Source organism: Arvicanthis niloticus, chromosome X, assembly GCF_011762505.2.
Source record: "Arvicanthis niloticus isolate mArvNil1 chromosome X, mArvNil1.pat.X, whole genome shotgun sequence".
Lineage (NCBI taxonomy): Eukaryota > Metazoa > Chordata > Mammalia > Rodentia > Muridae > Arvicanthis > Arvicanthis niloticus.
Window position 1 is genome coordinate 59,278,976 of NC_047679.1, and position 16,499 is coordinate 59,295,474.

Sequence of the window (16,499 nt, forward strand, 5' to 3'; positions counted from 1 at the left end):
AAATTATATTGTACTTTTTATTAGAAAAGGGGGAGGAAGACCTGGTCCTTTTTTTGATTTCTCTCAAATTCTTGAGAGGTTTCGATTACTAAGGCCTTATGTAAACTTCCATTTGGGAGCTGAGAAAGCAGAGGATTCCAAAAGGGGATGACATTTGCAAAGGTCTAGGAACGGCGCCTGGGAATTCCACCGGGTAGGGGTGGTGCTTTTCCCAAGGCAGTCCGGAGCATGCGCTTTAGCAGCGGCGCTGGGTACTTGGCGCTGCACAAGTGGCTTCCGGCCTCGCACACATTCCATATCCACCCGAAGGCGCCAACCCGCTCCGTTCTTTAGGGCCCCTTCGCGCCACCTTCTACTCCTCCCCTAGTCAGGAAGTTTCCTCGGCAGCTCGCGTCGTGCCGGACGTGACAAATGGAAATCGCACGTCCCACCAGTCTCCTGCAGATGGACAGCACCGCCAAGCAATGGAAGTGGGCAGGCCTTTGGTGCAGCGACCAATAGCAGTTTTGCTCCTTCGTTTTCTGAGAGCAGAGGCTGGAAAGGGGTGGGTCCGGAGGCGGGCTCAAGGGCGGGGTTAGGGGCGGGGCGGCTTCCCTTAGGTCCTCCCGCGGCCCGGCATTCTGCACGCTTCAAAAGCGCACGTCTGCCGCACTGTGCTCCTCTTCCTCAGCTCTGGGCCACTCGACCTCACGGTATTGCCAAAATGTCGCTTTCTAACAAGCTGACTTTGGACAAGCTGGACGTGAAGGGGAAGCGGGTCGTGATGAGGTAATTCCGTACTGCTGCCCTCAAACTCTCGGGGCCACAGTCTCTCTGGCCTTGGCAAGCATGCTTTTCCTTTCACCCTAAGTTGCGCTTACTTTTCAGCTGGGTCTCAGGGGTCTTGGGTTTAAAGGTTAGGGCTAGTCCTTTCACCCCATTGGGGCGGAGACTGTGTCCGAGTTTGATGCTTCCTAAATGCCTTTCTTCTAGCTTAAAAAGAGACCAATAGTGTCCTTTAGAGAGTTGATCCCACCGAGAAAGGGCTCAGATTCCCAGGAATCAATCCTTTTCTCATTTCTGAAGTGCGGTTTTGTCTGTTGTAGGGAGATTGGACCTAATGCTTATCCTGAAATCTCTAGGCCCCAGCTGAGGGACCTTGAAAGGTCATTTAGTTAATTTCCCTTCCCCCAAGATCCTTGGACCATCCGTGACGAATTCGAAACCGCCCACATTTCATTGGTCCTGGTGCAAATGACTTCTTTCCTAAAAGATGTTGCTCAAAATACTCTCAAGTGGAGGTCCGTCTTCCAGAGAATTGTTATGGGAGGGTGAGGCCCACTGGATGAAGCAGTACAGCTTATATAACAGGCCTCTACTGCCCTACCTTGCGGTTGGACTCCTGGCCTTGGGGTTTGCATCAGGATTGTGACACATGCAGGGTGTGGCCGCCGGGAGTTGGAGGCCTGTAACCTCACCCTCAGAGGTGGCTAGAGAAGCAGGATGTCAGAAGTGAGGGAGGCTCCCCCACACATGGCACTCTCTGACTCGGCACGTGTGAATCCCTGGTCATTGACTAAGTTGGCTTCTCCTTTACCTGACAGAATTACTAGCATGGGCACATATTCTACATTTCTACCTTTCATAATGTATACTTTTTTGCCAGGAGTGAAGGATGATATCAGATTAGATACATAACTGATGGGCCTGGCTGTTCATGTAACAAAATAGGATCCAAGGATGGGAATTTTTAAGCGCCATAGATAGTCGCAGTGACTGACTTCTCTGCCTGCTTGACCTTTGGAAGCGGTTGATTGTTTGGCAGTACGTGAACAACGTAATCCTGGTCCCTTTGACAATTTGGGCCAGTTCAAGTGAGGGCATCCTTTAGATGTAAGGGAGCAGAGATTCTGCCTCTGCACTGGAGTTAAGAGAATTTTACAGGCACATTTTATCGTAGCCAGTATTACTTGGTAGGTGGCCTTCTTACTGTGCTGATATCCAGAACCAACCCAGTGTATTATGTTCATGCAAAACAATATGTTACCCCAAATGGGATAGGCCTTTGTAATCAGGATGGGTAGAAATCCCAGCTACCCTAATCATAGATAAGGGCAGGTCTTCGATAGCTTTTCATTCTGTTCGAAGGATGAAAGATTCATCCTGTGAAAACCAAGACAGGTAGGTGTTGGCTTGCAACTAGCTTAAAAGGTTTAAACTATTTATACCACTACTGGTTTGAGGCTGACCTTTCCAGATGCATGCAGCTGCTGAAAGACACAGTGGGACATTGTGCTGGTCACCTTTCTGTAATTGCAGTTTGGGGCTTTATGCTATCTTCTACAGGGAAACTGCCTCAAGGGAATTAACTCTGGTTGGGGGTGAGACAGGATGAAACAGTTTCTCTTTTGCCCCAAATCAAATTTCATTTAACACAAGTTAACCTTGAGCCTTGAAACGATTGGCTAGCTTAGTTTTCCTGATGGAAAAAGACATGTTGAAGGTTATTGAGCTCTAGAAAGTTTGTAGCAGAGCCAGGACTAGGATTTGGGTCTCTATCTCCTTGGGATGGCCCAGGGACAGGTTGAGATAGACTTTATCTGTGGAGTTTACAATCCTTCTGTAATATGGATATATTGTACTTGTTGGTATTTAGGCCACAGTGGTGAAGTTGCTTTGTTTCCAGATTAAAGCATCTTGAATAGGGAGTTGTCTTGTAGGCTTCTCAGTGAGCTCAATACCTTTTTGTTTCAGTGCTTTTTGTGGTAGTTGCTGGCAATGCTTCAGAAATGGGGCCTCCTGAGTGGTGGGTGTTTCACTCACCTCCTTTCTGGCCTGCAGAAGGGCACTCTTGTTTTCTGACTAGTCCCTTGCTTTGAATTGGCAAGGGAAGTTGATTTGTTGGTAATTTTTATTAGTGTGCTGGGGAATCAAACACTTGCCACTTTGTGCTTGAGCACTCTACCATTGAGTCACACTCCAGTTCCTTTTGGAGAAACTTTAAAATAAGCCAGAAACCCCAACAGGTTCCGCCTCACCCTAGTTGATTTTACAAGGCCATGTGAGCACATTTCCTGCTGATTCTTGTCATGTCATTTCCTTTCTTTTCACCCATAGGTCCCTAGTCATCCTCTGCACTTCTTTTTCTTGTATTCTTTCTTCCTCCGACCTCACTGGTTTTCTCTTGGGATGTGCCGAAGCAACAGCTCTGGTGGGAAGAGAAGAAAATGAAGAGCAGACACCATCACACTAGCAGAATTTAGCAATCAGACCATGAAAGCAGTGGCGGACATGGTTCCCTTGAGGGTTTTTTTTTTTTTTTTTTTTTTTTTTTTTTTTTTTTTTGGTAGAACAGGGCCTGGAATCCTGAGATTTCAACAAAGACTTGATATTGTAATTTAATGTTCTCTGTAAAGTGTTTTTTTTTTTTTTTTTTTTTTTTTTTTTTGCTTTGTGTTTTGAGGCAGGGGTTCACTCTAGTCCTGGCTGTTCTGGAACCCAGTCTGTAGACTAGGCTGGCCTCAAACTCTCGCCTCTGCCTCCTGAGTGCTGGGGTTACAGGTGTGTGTTGTATGCTGTAGCCACCACCACCCCACTTTGAAAAGTTGAAGATTGCAAAGACTGTAGAGAAACTCAGTTTTCCCCAGTATATACATATATAGATGTATATATGCTCAGTATATATGTGTGTGTATACACCCCCCCACACACACACACACAAGTGAACAAGTGACGTGTATAGGTAATGCTGTTCCTGCTTTGAAGTCTTCAGGAGAGAAGCTAAAGGCCGAGTTGTAAGTCTAGGAGAGAGTGAAGGTCAAGGTAATTGAGTCAGTGAGAACTAATCCAGTTTTCATCAGTAAGCTGATGCCATCACAGCCTGGATAGAAGCCACAGATGGTTGGATATTTTAGCCCAAAGGCATTCTTTCCTGTAAGGTTCTTTCTGGGTGCAGGAAGCAGCACTACTTACCCTGTGCAGTTAACCCTTTTGTCCATTGGCTTTTCTGGGAGGTTGCAAGAGAAGTCAGTCATGGTAATGGGATATTTGATCTGCTGTGGTCTGCACTTTAAGGCTGGCAAGGGCCTGCTCAGGATATTTAAAGAGGATGCCTTAAGTTCCTGATACCAACCAGAGTGCATTTCTTTGTTCAGAGGCACACTGCCTTTGAATTTTAAAGGCTTTCTTAAATCTGAATCAAGATTTATGTCCCTCAAGCTCCTTAGTGAGGTAGATTAGTGTTCAGGGTAGAGAGGAAGCCAGCGACGTGTAGGATTTGTGGTTACTGATGCAGACAGGAACAACCAGTGAAGAAGGCAAAGGGAAAGATGGAGGGAGTTTCACAATCACGGACAGTGGCAGTATTGACCCCTCATTGCAGCCCCTTAGTGAGAGGTACTAAAAGTAATGCTTTAGTATAGTTCCTTCAAATAGAGTTTGGGGAATCAATGGCAGATAATAACTAACACCCGTGTGATACTATGTAGCACTTCTAAGCCTTTTAACATTTACAACTCTGAGCCAGAAACTATAATCATTTCACAGATTTAAGAAAAATTAATTAAAAATGGTCTTGGTGGATATCTTGGTATACACTTGATCTCAGTATTCATTCAGGAGATGCATGAGAGCAAGCTACACGGCAGAATGAGTGTCTCAAAATCATGGCAGACAGAACTTAGACATTAAAATCAGCCACCCTGTAGCAAAGAGTTCAGAATTGGTTTGTAATGGTAATACAGGGCTGGAGATATCATGCCCAGGTCCCTGCACCACCATAAAAAAGAAAGGCCGTGTAATCTGTTAGGTCAAAAGGGACAGCTTCAATGTATTATTAGCTTGCATTTTGATCATGTGGCTCCCACTTGCCTGTTGTCAGTGGGCTGAGGTACATCTCACCCTTTTTTTCCCTTGTGTTTGAAAGTCACTATTATCTTATTTACATTGAAGGGCATTGTGTAGATTGGGTACTGGAGCCTGGGTTTTTCCTATTAATGTGTCAGGCTTAGAAAGAAGGAAATTCTCTTGGTGTGGTTTTTTTTTGGGGGGGGGGATTTCTTTTCTTTGGAGGGTGTTTTCTCAAGGAGCCAGAAGTGGTATCAAAATAATTAGAATCAAGGTGTATTACTTATTACCTGTCACCCCTCAGACTGCTAAACAGTTAGGCTCAGGCACTTGTGGAGTTCAGACGATAACTTGGCTTCCTTTCACCCATGGGTCTTGGGGATAAAACTCAGGTTGTCAGGCCTGGCAACAAGTGCCTGTGCCCTGAGCCATCTTGCCAACCCTCTATCTTTTAATTCTATCTTTTAATGTCTCTTTAAGGTGAGATTTGAATTTTAACTGCTTCAATAAAATACTTAGGGACCAAGAAATTGATCATGGCTATGAAACTGAAGCCTTTTTCTTTTCTAGGGTGGACTTCAATGTTCCTATGAAGAACAACCAGATAACAAATAACCAAAGGTAAGATTCCTATTAAACCTGGCTTGGGTTTCAGTTGTATACGGAGTACAAAGTCCTTTTCACACTGGGAGTACAGCAATTGAAGCCATGGTTTTGATTTATTAACCTTTCTTATCAATGTGGGAATTAATATTCTAAATTTATGAAAAGTATTGTATAAGAAAAGATCCTAAGCAGGGTGTGGTGTATGCCTATGTGTTTAGTCCTAGCACTTGGGAGACAGAGGCAGACATATCTTGTGACTGAAGACAACCTGGTCACCACAAAGAGTTCTAGGATAGCCAGGTCTGTAGAGGACCCCTGTCTCAAAACAACCCACAAACAAAACAGATAACCCCCCAAACCTAACTTGACATTATGGTATATTCCTCTAATACTAGCGCCCAGGAGTCTGGATTTAGGAGGACCATGAGTTTAAGTTGAAAGTAGCCCAGAGTTGTTACAAAGCAAGTTTCAGGCCATCCTAGGCTATACAAAAAAGCAAGTGAGAGGTGAATAGGATCAACATACATTGTATGAAATTTTTGAAGAATTAATAACAAATAAAAACAAAACTAGGCAGAAAATTCTAGACCTTTCCCTGCCCCACGGGAAAAAAACCCTATGCCACCACCAGCAAAAGCATTCTGATGTTTGATAAAAAAAATTTTAAGGAATTTGGAGTTACTACTTTTTAAAAATATATTGAAGTTCAATGCTAATGTCTTTTGAAACAAGCTATCTAAGAGAACTGATGATATTAGTAATTTTTAAGGTTATGTGTAGTTTTACCAGGGTTTGTTCTAAGTAGCCCAAAAAAAGGTATTTTTCTGTGTGGGTGGGGGAGCTTCGTTTGTTTTTGCCTCTAATTTGGGTACTGGCTTAATTAAGAAGCAGAGTTTCTTTGTAAAAATTTGTGTGTGTGTGTGTGTGTGTGTATGTGTAGTGGGAGTTGAGGTCAGAAGAGGGCATTGGATACACTTGAGGTGAGGTTATGGTGGCTGTAAGCCAGCTGACATGGCTGCTGGAAACCGAACAGTCCTCTAGAATAGCTGAAGGCCTTCTTAGACTTTTTATATAATAGTACTGTTGTTGCTTTTGAGAAAATTTATAAGAAAGACTTTATTTCAAACCATTATTCTGAGACATTGTTTGAGTTTATGCTGGGCTTGACCTTGAGCCCCTCTCCTCTCACCTAGGTCTTCCAAGTGTTGGGTTACGGGCATATTCTACAAATTATTTTTTATTAGCTTTTCCTACAAAGATCCACATGGTAAATGTTGTAAACTTTGTGGGTCATGTAGTCAATTGTGTACAGTTTGGATCTACTCCCCTGCCATTATCCTAGAAAGGCTGTTGTAGATAATCCACTAGATTGGTTACTAGACCTGACAGCAGAATTATTTTTTTGTGTGTGATTGAATGGTACATTGTTTTCTTCATCTATCTGCTGATGGGCAAAGAGGTGGAATCTTTCATTTTAACCATTGTGAACAATGTTATAATAAACTTTAGTGTACAGCTATCTTTTTGTATGTTAATTTCATTTCCTTTGGGTCCTTACCAAGTGGCTCTGGTCACAAAGGTACTGTCTACCTAGCAACTACTCATTCCAGAATTAGGGAGCAGGTGTTCATGTATTATCTTGTTTATACAGAGTATAGGAACAGTGAACAGCTGTTGTCAGAGAACTGAGGAGTCACTTTAAAAGCTGACGTTATTTGTTTACAGGCATGGCCTCATGTATGGAGGCTGGCCTCAAATTTGCTGTTACCTACTGAGGATGATCTTGAACTTCTGAGCCTCTCTTTCCTCTGCCTCCCAAGTGCTGGGATCACAGATGCACATCACCATGTGCAGTTGGTGTGGTGCTAATAATGGTCCCAGGGCTTTGCGCATGCCAGGGAAGTGCTTTACCAACTGAGGTGCATCCCCTGCTCCTAAACCAGCTAGCTAACCCAGGCAGGTGCTCCTATAGACAGCAGCTTCAGACTTGCTAAGCTTTTTTTCTGCATGAGAAACAGATCCATAATGAGACTTAAGTCCAGGTGGCAGGTTTGTATCATGTTTGTCTTCTGAACTCATTGGAATTCTGTAACTGTCAGACTTGAGGAAACTTGGAGAAGAAAGGGGGCTTTGTTTTATGAAGTCATGAGTTAAAATAGTTCCCACTAATTCTGTGGATAACCTTGTTCTGTCTTCTGTTTTCTCTTGGCTATAGGATCAAGGCTGCTGTTCCAAGCATCAAATTCTGCTTGGACAATGGAGCCAAGTCGGTTGTCCTTATGAGCCACCTGGGCCGGCCTGATGGTGTTCCCATGCCTGACAAGTACTCCTTAGAGCCAGTTGCTGCAGAACTCAAGTCTCTGCTGGGCAAGTGAGTACAGGGCTGTAGTGCAGGTGGGCTGTGAGGTGAGGTAGTCAGCAGGCTGCCACTGGCTCTCAGCTTTCAGGCAACTCTAGTCTCTTCATCTCTTGCTTCCCCCCCCCATCCTCCAGGGATGTTCTGTTCTTGAAGGATTGTGTGGGCCCAGAAGTCGAGAATGCCTGTGCCAACCCAGCGGCTGGGACTGTCATCCTGCTGGAGAACCTCCGCTTCCATGTAGAGGAAGAAGGGAAGGGAAAAGATGCTTCTGGGAACAAGGTAGGACCTGTGATTTTGATATTGGGCCTTAGGGCCTCAAGTTGCACGAGGCCATGATATGATAAGTTTATTTTCCCAAACTTTTTAAATTGAAGTGTAATATACATGAAAAATTATAGATGAGGGCCATGGATGTAGCTCAGTGGTGCTGAACAATACCCTGAGTACAATTGTATAAGTGCACAGCATGATTCTGAATTACCACAAGGTATATGAACTGCATAATCTAGTCAAGGAGTAGAATGTGACCAGCAGTGCAGACATTCTTTCTGTTCACATTTGAAATACCTATGGAAAAATACATGGAGTCTATTGGATAATCTGAGTATTGAGTGAAGGTAATGGTAATAGTGTGATTCCTTTAAGGCATTTATATCTTTTGTGAGTTAGGTAAGTGTGATTTGAAATAAGGTCTCATGTAGTTCATGTGCTGTGTAGCTCAGGCTGGTCTTAAACTTGATGGAGCCTAGGATGACCTTGAACTCCTGGTCTTTTCACCTTCCCTGTGCTAGGATTTGAGGCATGTCCTCCCACACCTGGCTAAAGGCGTTTTTAAGTGAAATATGTTTTCTTTCATTCGAGTCTCTTTAACATGTAGGTACAGGTGTCTTCCTCATTTGCTAAAGAAACGGGGCTTTGGTTTCAGAAAGGCCGTCATTTTGCTGAAGTCACTGTTCCTTGGCTTCATGCAAGCTTTTCCTACAAAGATCCACATGGTAAATGTTGTAAACTTTGTGGGTCATGTAGTCAATTGTGTACAGTTTGGATCCACTCCCCTGCCATTATCCTAGAAAGGCTGTTGTAGATAATCCATTAGATTGGTTACTAGACCTGACAGCAGAATTCAACTACTAAAACTGTTAAAACTGCCTTTTTGAGCATGATATTGGATTTACCTTTTGGTTAGAAGGGGTGCTAATGCCACTTCCTAGTGTTTTCTCCTCTTTGGGTCTTCAGTGATATGAGAACAAGATGCTCTAAGGCATCAGTTCCCCTTTGACCTCTGACATTTCTTAAGGCATCTGGAGTGCTTGCTTTCAAGCAGTTTCTTTTCTTAGCAGTGCAGGCCCTGAGCTTGGCCCTTTCTGCTTTGGCATGCTTGCTACAGTACTACTAGTTAAATGCTGACCTCAAATTTGGTGCCCTTTTAAACTGAAACTCAAGACTCACAAACTCTAGTGCTTAGAAATGGCAGGAACAACTGGAAAGTTGATGCAGAATGTTTTATTCAGGAATCAATGAACTGACTATAATAGTGTCTGTCTTAGTTGATTCAATTGTTATGTAATGGCTCAGAGTGCCTGAAAGTTCAAACTAGACACAAACATGAAGACAATTCAATTTTAAAAGTTTATTTTATTTTTAGTATGTGTATGTATGAGTCTGTGTACAGGTGCACAAAGAGGGCCACAGGAGGGTGTTGGATTCCTTGACATTGGAGCTACAGGCACTTGTGGGCTCCACTATGGAGCTCTGGAGGAGCAGCAAGTGTTCTTAACTGTCCATCTGTCCACCCTCATTGAATGTTACTTGCCTTCCTTGTACCCATTGGCAAGTCAAAAATGAGAATTGTCCTGATTGTTAGTTTCTATGACATTTCCATGAAAAACATTCAGTTTATCTTATTTTCCCTCAAACATTTTTGTTTAAAAATTTTTATTATGTATTTAGTGTGTGCATATATGTGTGTGCACATGTGCTTAATTTTCAGGGGGAGGCAAAGGGGATAAATAAATGACCAAAGGACTAACCCTGTTGCTAATTGTAAAACTTGTCCTATTAACTCAGGATCTTAAAGATGTTCCAGATGATTCTTGATGGCCTGAAATGCTTTTGGAGTTTTTTGAGTCATCAACATTTTCTATATTTGATTTTCCTTTTTAAATTTTCCCCTGCAGGTTAAAGCCGAGCCAGCCAAAATCGATGCTTTCCGAGCCTCACTGTCCAAACTAGGAGATGTCTATGTTAATGATGCTTTTGGGACTGCACACCGAGCCCACAGGTACCGAAAAGAACATTGTCAGTACTAGGCAGAGTGCAATGATCTTGGGCACCTGAGTCATCCAAATATTCTGGGCTGTTTTTAGAGATTACCATCTTCTATCATGTCTGTGATTTAGACACTCAAAAGCAATTTATGGGAAGAAAGGGTTTAACTTGGAGTATGCCTCTAGATCACAATCCATCATTGAAAGACAGAAGTCACAGAAGTCACGCTTTGCTTACTGGCTCATTCATTGGCTTATGTTTGGATTATGTTGAGGCAGTCTTATGTTAGCTTGGAAGTCACCATGTAGACCAGGCTAGTCTTGAACGAACAGAGATCCACCTGCCTCTGCCTCTTGAATGTTGGAATTAAAAGCACCAGTGGCAGCCAGTTTTCTTATAGGCCCACCAGCCTAGGTATGGTATCATCCATTGTGGCCTGGGCCCTCCTCCTTCAACTAGCAATCAGAACAGTGCCTCACAGACATGCCTACAGGCTAATTTGAGCAGGAGGGTCCCTCTTCCAGGGAATTCTAGGTAGTCTTAGGTTGACAATAAAAATAAAAACCAAGAGATGTATTTTTAAGTTCTAAGTCTACTTGGTCCTTGTTAAATATCCAGTTTCAAAGAAATAAAGATAAAACTTGGGAATGATAAATAAAACTTCTTATAGCTTCAGTAGTAGGTTTCTCTAACTTTGGATGCCTTGTATAGAATTTTCTTACCTTTGGAAACATTCTGTCATAACATATTCTCATCAACTGGCTGATTATATAGTGACTTAACCTTTGACCTATTGAAAACTATTAACTGGGCATTTTTTCCCTTCCTGTTGTGTTTTGTCTGTATGTTTCTCTGCATTGTGTACATGCAGCGCCCTCAGAGGCCAGGAGAGGGCATTTGTTTCCCTGGGGCTGGAGTTGGAGTGGATTTTGAGCTACACTTTGGGGATTTGGTTCTGAATCCAGGTCCTGCAAGAACAGCAAATGATCTTAACTGCTGAGCCATACTCTTTATCTGGGTATCTTAAATTCCACCTTAGTTCATTGCTCTTTTACCCTTGATTGTAAACTATTAGTCAGAAAAGTTACCTAAGATGTAAGTGGCTTTATTGCAATTTAGGGATGAAACCAGTCTTTTAATATCTTAGAAGTGATGAAAGCATCTAGGTGGGGGAAATGGTACAATTTGACTAGATTTTGAATACATTTTTCTTTTTTTCCCTAGCTCCATGGTGGGTGTGAATCTGCCACAGAAGGCTGGTGGATTTTTGATGAAGAAGGAGCTGAACTACTTTGCCAAGGCTTTGGAGAGTCCAGAGCGACCTTTCCTGGCTATCTTGGGAGGGTATGAAGAACACTTTTGAATCATACTTTAAATAGTGTTAGCCTGGTAGCAGCTATAACACTGGGTAACTGAGGACAGTTTAATAAAGGGACTGTTTACAGAGGTTAGGTCAGATGCAGGGCTGATTATCTGGCAGAGGAATAAGGAACTTGGACTGCTTGGACAAGAAAGCTGCATTTTACTTGGCATAACTGTTAGACAGCAGCCTCTTTCTGCTTAGAGACCCAAGACCCTTCACTGGACTGTTCCCTCCCACCCTCCACATGACTAAATGCACACTCAGGATTTCCTGATGAAAGTTGACTCTAGACTTGTCAGTTTCACATAATGTAGTTGCCCTCTAGACTTCATGAGCTCTGTTTCATGGTCCTTGGAGAAACCCAGATCAGTATAGGGTTTTGTGTTGTCTTGAAAAATCCTGGAAACATTGAATCTTTTTTTTTCAATGAGTTAAAAAGCATCAGACTCTGGTCTTTGGCTTCTTCACATTAATGTTTGAGCTATCTTGCTTTGTTCCGGATGAAGATCTGGAATATGGGGGTGACTGCCCCCTGCTGGTGGTATTAAGGTTTCAGAATAAGCCTGAAACAGCAGTATTTAGCCACAGGGCATATGTTGGAAGATTTCTGAACACTTGAAGCTAAGGCTAGTGTGAACCATGATTGCAGAGAGACATACTGGGCCTGGGATGGGATTTGGAAACCTTGAAGCCTGCTCTAAGTGACATGCCTCCTCCAACACGGCCACACCTCCACCCTTTCTAGACAGTTCACCTGGGACTAAGCATGTAAATAGGAGTCTGTGGAAACTATTTTCATTCACACCCTCAGTTACTAATCTGGCTATCTGGGCCTTGTAAATTTTGGATAGGAGCCTGGTTGTTTAGATAGGGAAGTTTTGCTTTTCTGTTTAAGGATAAGCCCAGGGCTTTACACATGGATCAACGCACAGAGGGCTGGAGAAACGTGGCAAATTTAGGCAGTACTTTTGTTACTTTCCTACTGTGGCTTTGAGTATTAGCATTGCACTCATCAACTGTGCTTGCCTTGTTGATTCTTGTTTTCTTTTCTAGAGCTAAAGTTGCAGACAAGATCCAGCTGATCAATAATATGCTGGACAAAGTCAATGAGATGATCATTGGTGGTGGAATGGCTTTTACCTTCCTTAAGGTGCTCAACAACATGGAGGTAGGGAGACAGTGGCAAGTGGCTGTGAAATGGCTCAGTAAGGAACAGTTTATGTAAACTTAATGTGAATCCTAAGAGCATTTTCATTCTGTCTGCGAAATTGCTTTGTCCCTGTATTTATAGCCATATACATAGTCCTCAAAATATGGATTGTGACCCCTGGGTGGGTTAAAAAACCCTGACCCTTTCACAGGGGTTACATATCAGATAATTTGCACATCACATATTTACATTACAATTCATGACAGTAGTGGAATTATAGTTATGGAAGAAAATATTAAAGGGTCCCAGCATTAGGAAGGTTCTGTCACAGCTTTATACTGTGTTATGCTCCTGTCTGTTTTATGAGTCAGTTGTGTTCTCAGTATAGGGACTGATCTTCATCTCCTTGGCTCTCTTGGGTAGATTGGCACATCTCTGTATGATGAAGAAGGAGCCAAGATTGTCAAAGATCTCATGTCCAAAGCTGAGAAGAACGGTGTGAAGATTACCTTGCCTGTTGACTTTGTCACGGCTGACAAATTTGATGAGAATGCCAAGACTGGCCAAGCAACTGTGGCCTCTGGCATACCTGCTGGCTGGATGGTGAGTCAGCTGGTTGTGTGACTATGTAAGGTATCAGAAAGTTTTGGTAATCATCCATTCATCGAACAGATTCTTTTGTGGCATTGGAGATCCGTCTGTTACGTGAGTTACCTCTGAGCTCCCCCTCCAACAGGCATAGTAATAGTCTCCATGGGAACTGTCAAAGAGCACTGCAAATGATGCAGTTGGCACCCGAGGGCAAATCCCTGGGGTAAAAGCAGTGCTAGCAAATTGCTGCTGTTTTCATCACTAAGATGGCAAACCCATTTGATTCTCTTTCAATGAATGTTTAACTGTGCTAGATATAGTACTATGTACTTTTTGGATTACAGTGCTGATAGCTGCAAGCTATTGTAAGCAAGCATTCAGGTTGGTGAGATGGCTCACTGGGTAAAAGTGCTTGCTACATAAGCCACATGGACCTGAGCTGTATCTGTGGGACCTGTACTGGAAAGAGGAAATAGATTTCCAAAACTCAGTTCTAACTTCTACATGACATGTGTATGCTCCCACAAGAACAATAATCCTAAGAAATAAAAAATTAAACTTTCTCAAAACATAGATAATCAAAGTGGCTGGGCAGTGGTAGGACTTGCCTTTAATCACAGCACTCACGAGGCAGAGGCAGGAGGATTTGAGTTTGAGGCCAGCCTTGTCTAGAGGACAGCCAGGGGATAAAGACAGGAACCCTGTCTTGAAAAACAAAACAAAAAGGTAATAAAAGTGAGCTTAATTGTAAGGAATGTATGAAAAATATATGCATATGAAAGTGCTGGGATTAAAGGTGTGCACCACCACTGCCCGGCAAGCATGTCTTTATTAAGCAACATGAGGTTTTCCCCTGACTTGATCTTCCATAAAGTTGGGAGGGTTCTGTCAAAGGCCATATAAATATAGACTAAAGGAGGCTAAAGGGTACATTTTCATTTTAGCAGGGACTTTGTTTTTTCAAGGCAGAGTTTCTCTGTAGTCTTGGCTGTCCTGGAACTCAGTCTACAGACTAGTCTAGCCTTGGACTCAGAGATCTGCTTGCCTCTGCCTCCCAAATGCTGGGATTAGGGGTATGTATCACTACTTACTTCCTGGCCCTAGTAGAAACCGTTGATGTTCAGCCTTATATTATGGTCTTGGTGGAGGTGATAGTAGTTCCTAGTAAGTTTTCTTGACAGTTACTCTCTTTTTAATTCTGTCCTCCAGGGCTTGGACTGTGGTACTGAGAGCAGCAAGAAATATGCTGAGGCTGTGGCCCGAGCTAAGCAGATTGTTTGGAATGGTCCTGTTGGGGTATTTGAATGGGAAGCCTTTGCCAGGGGAACCAAGTCACTCATGGATGAGGTGGTGAAAGCCACTTCTAGGGGTTGCATCACTATCATAGGTAAGGGGCCCTGTACTAAACTCAATAACATGGGCAGAGTTATTCAGGGGAGGGCAGATGGAATGGTTAACATTTTCTGTGTCTCTTGGTTCTGATAGATGTGTCACTCATAGGGGCTCCTCTTGATGGGAGGGAGGTTCATTCACTACATTTTGGGTTGGGAATCACACTGTTAGTTTTGGTGCCAAAACATTTTTCCCCTCTGGTCTCATTCAACAGGTGGCGGAGACACTGCCACTTGCTGTGCCAAATGGAACACAGAGGATAAAGTCAGCCATGTGAGCACTGGGGGCGGTGCCAGTCTAGAGCTCCTGGAAGGTGAGCTTATTGTCTTTTGGCTTCTTTGGAGGCAGGGTGAAGACTGCATTCTGAGAAGTGGGGCAAAGAGTGGAGAACTTTAGCTTTGGGCAGTGCTGTCACTAGCAATCACAATAACTAGGTAGCACAAATAAAGCTCCTGCCTCCTCTTGGTGGGAGGGGTAAATAGGAACACATTTTAGTTGATTGCAGAATGTTTTCTGTCTTATAACCTAATAAAGATCTGGCAGGTGTAGCTTAGTGGGCCTTATAGTAATGATGTTTGTTTTTTCAAAAACAGGTAAAGTCCTTCCCGGGGTGGATGCTCTCAGCAATGTTTAGTATTGTCCTGCCTTTGGTTCCTGTGCACAGCCCCTAAGTCAACCTAGTGTTTTCCGCATCTGCATTTGGTGGTAGTGCAAGATTCACCAAGATGCAGCACCAGGAACCCTTAAGCAGTTGCACAGCATCTCAGCTCGTCTTTACTGCATCGGGATTGGTCTACATTCTTCAAGATCCCATTTCAATTCTTTAGTGACTAAAACCAGTGTGCATTGTAGAGGGCATCTATATTCTGCCTGTGAAAGGAAGTGAGCTGTAAAGGCTTAGCTCTCTCTGTATGTAGCCTCTGGTCAGCTTTGTCACTGTTCATGACTCAGCATGGAAATATGATGAAATTCCCACCGTAAACAATAAAGATGTCCACTGAAATTTGAGTTTTTCCTGTCATACTTTGTTAGGAAGGGTAACTACAGGAGAGTACCTACATTTTGAACAGAAGGATTGGGGTTGCAGTGGTGATGTAGTGGGATTACATAAATGCCCACTCCTTACTGAAGGCCTTTATTGCTTTATGATAATGTTTCATAGTTGGATACCATAATTTAAAAAGTTAAGGCCAGCTCATTACTCTCACTCATGATCCATATTCTCGTGTGACCATTTTTTTCTCTTGATTCCCACTTCATGGTTCCAATTACTGTGGTTTCCAAATGTTTGTCATAGCCTGAAGAATGAGATCAGCAGCCTCTGTTCCTCGTGCACTTCATTCTCAGTGCTGTTTTGCCAGAGTTCTAATTGGACCAGAAGTTTACATTTATGAAGATTCTGGGCCTGGTGTTTGCTTATAATGTCACCACTGGGTAGTGTGGAGGAGAGACAGAAGTTCATCCTTGGCTACATAATGAGTTTGGCCAGTCTGGACTATATGAGACCCTGTCTCGAGCCCTAAGTTTTAAGTTAGGATTATAAGTACCATTTATTTATGTGTTTAGTATGCTATATTTTTTGTCATTTTTAATTTTACTTATAACTTTTCTTTTGCTGAGCATGGTGCACTTTAATCCTAATACATAGTTCGATCGATACTGATGAAGGCTACCAAGTGAGACCTGTCCAAAAATAGAAAAATAAAACAATAATTTCCCCAGTTTTTTATGCTACTGATTCATTCCAACACCCACTATATGAACACTATAGTATATGTGAACACATCAGATAGTTATTTAAGTTTAGAAATCTGGAATCCTTGGTGCCTCTCTGTTCCAGTTCTTGGCTACTATACATTGGATAGGTGTTGCAGGGGTTTCCACCTTGGAAATCCTTGATTTCATTTTCCCCTCTATTTCTGTTTACTCTTATTCTGGAGTTACTG

The 16,499-nt window shown here is 42.8% G+C and overlaps 1 protein-coding gene across 1 annotated transcript; it reads left to right on the forward strand.

Annotated features, from left to right (window-relative positions):
• The first annotated feature begins 599 nt into the window (after positions 1–599).
• Positions 600–15,556, forward strand: Pgk1 (phosphoglycerate kinase 1). Its single transcript, XM_034484906.2, has 11 exons — positions 600–768; positions 5,395–5,445; positions 7,646–7,801; positions 7,924–8,068; positions 9,967–10,070; positions 11,282–11,401; positions 12,474–12,588; positions 12,994–13,173; positions 14,371–14,548; positions 14,768–14,866; positions 15,147–15,556. The coding sequence occupies exons 1-11, from the start codon at positions 704–706 to the stop codon at positions 15,185–15,187; spliced, it is 1,254 nt and encodes a 417-aa protein (XP_034340797.1). The 5' UTR covers positions 600–703; the 3' UTR covers positions 15,188–15,556.
• Positions 15,557–16,499: the final 943 nt, after the last annotated feature.

Excerpts from the sequence above, each read along its gene's own strand:
- Pgk1 (XM_034484906.2), top strand. The coding sequence starts at position 704 with ATGTCGCTTTCTAACAAGCTGACTTTGGACAAGCTGGACGTGAAGGGG. Across the intron at positions 13,174-14,370 it reads GCATACCTGCTGGCTGGATG|GGCTTGGACTGTGGTACTGA; the intron begins GTGAGTCAGCTG and ends TCTGTCCTCCAG. Across the intron at positions 14,867-15,146 it reads CAGTCTAGAGCTCCTGGAAG|GTAAAGTCCTTCCCGGGGTG; the intron begins GTGAGCTTATTG and ends TTTCAAAAACAG.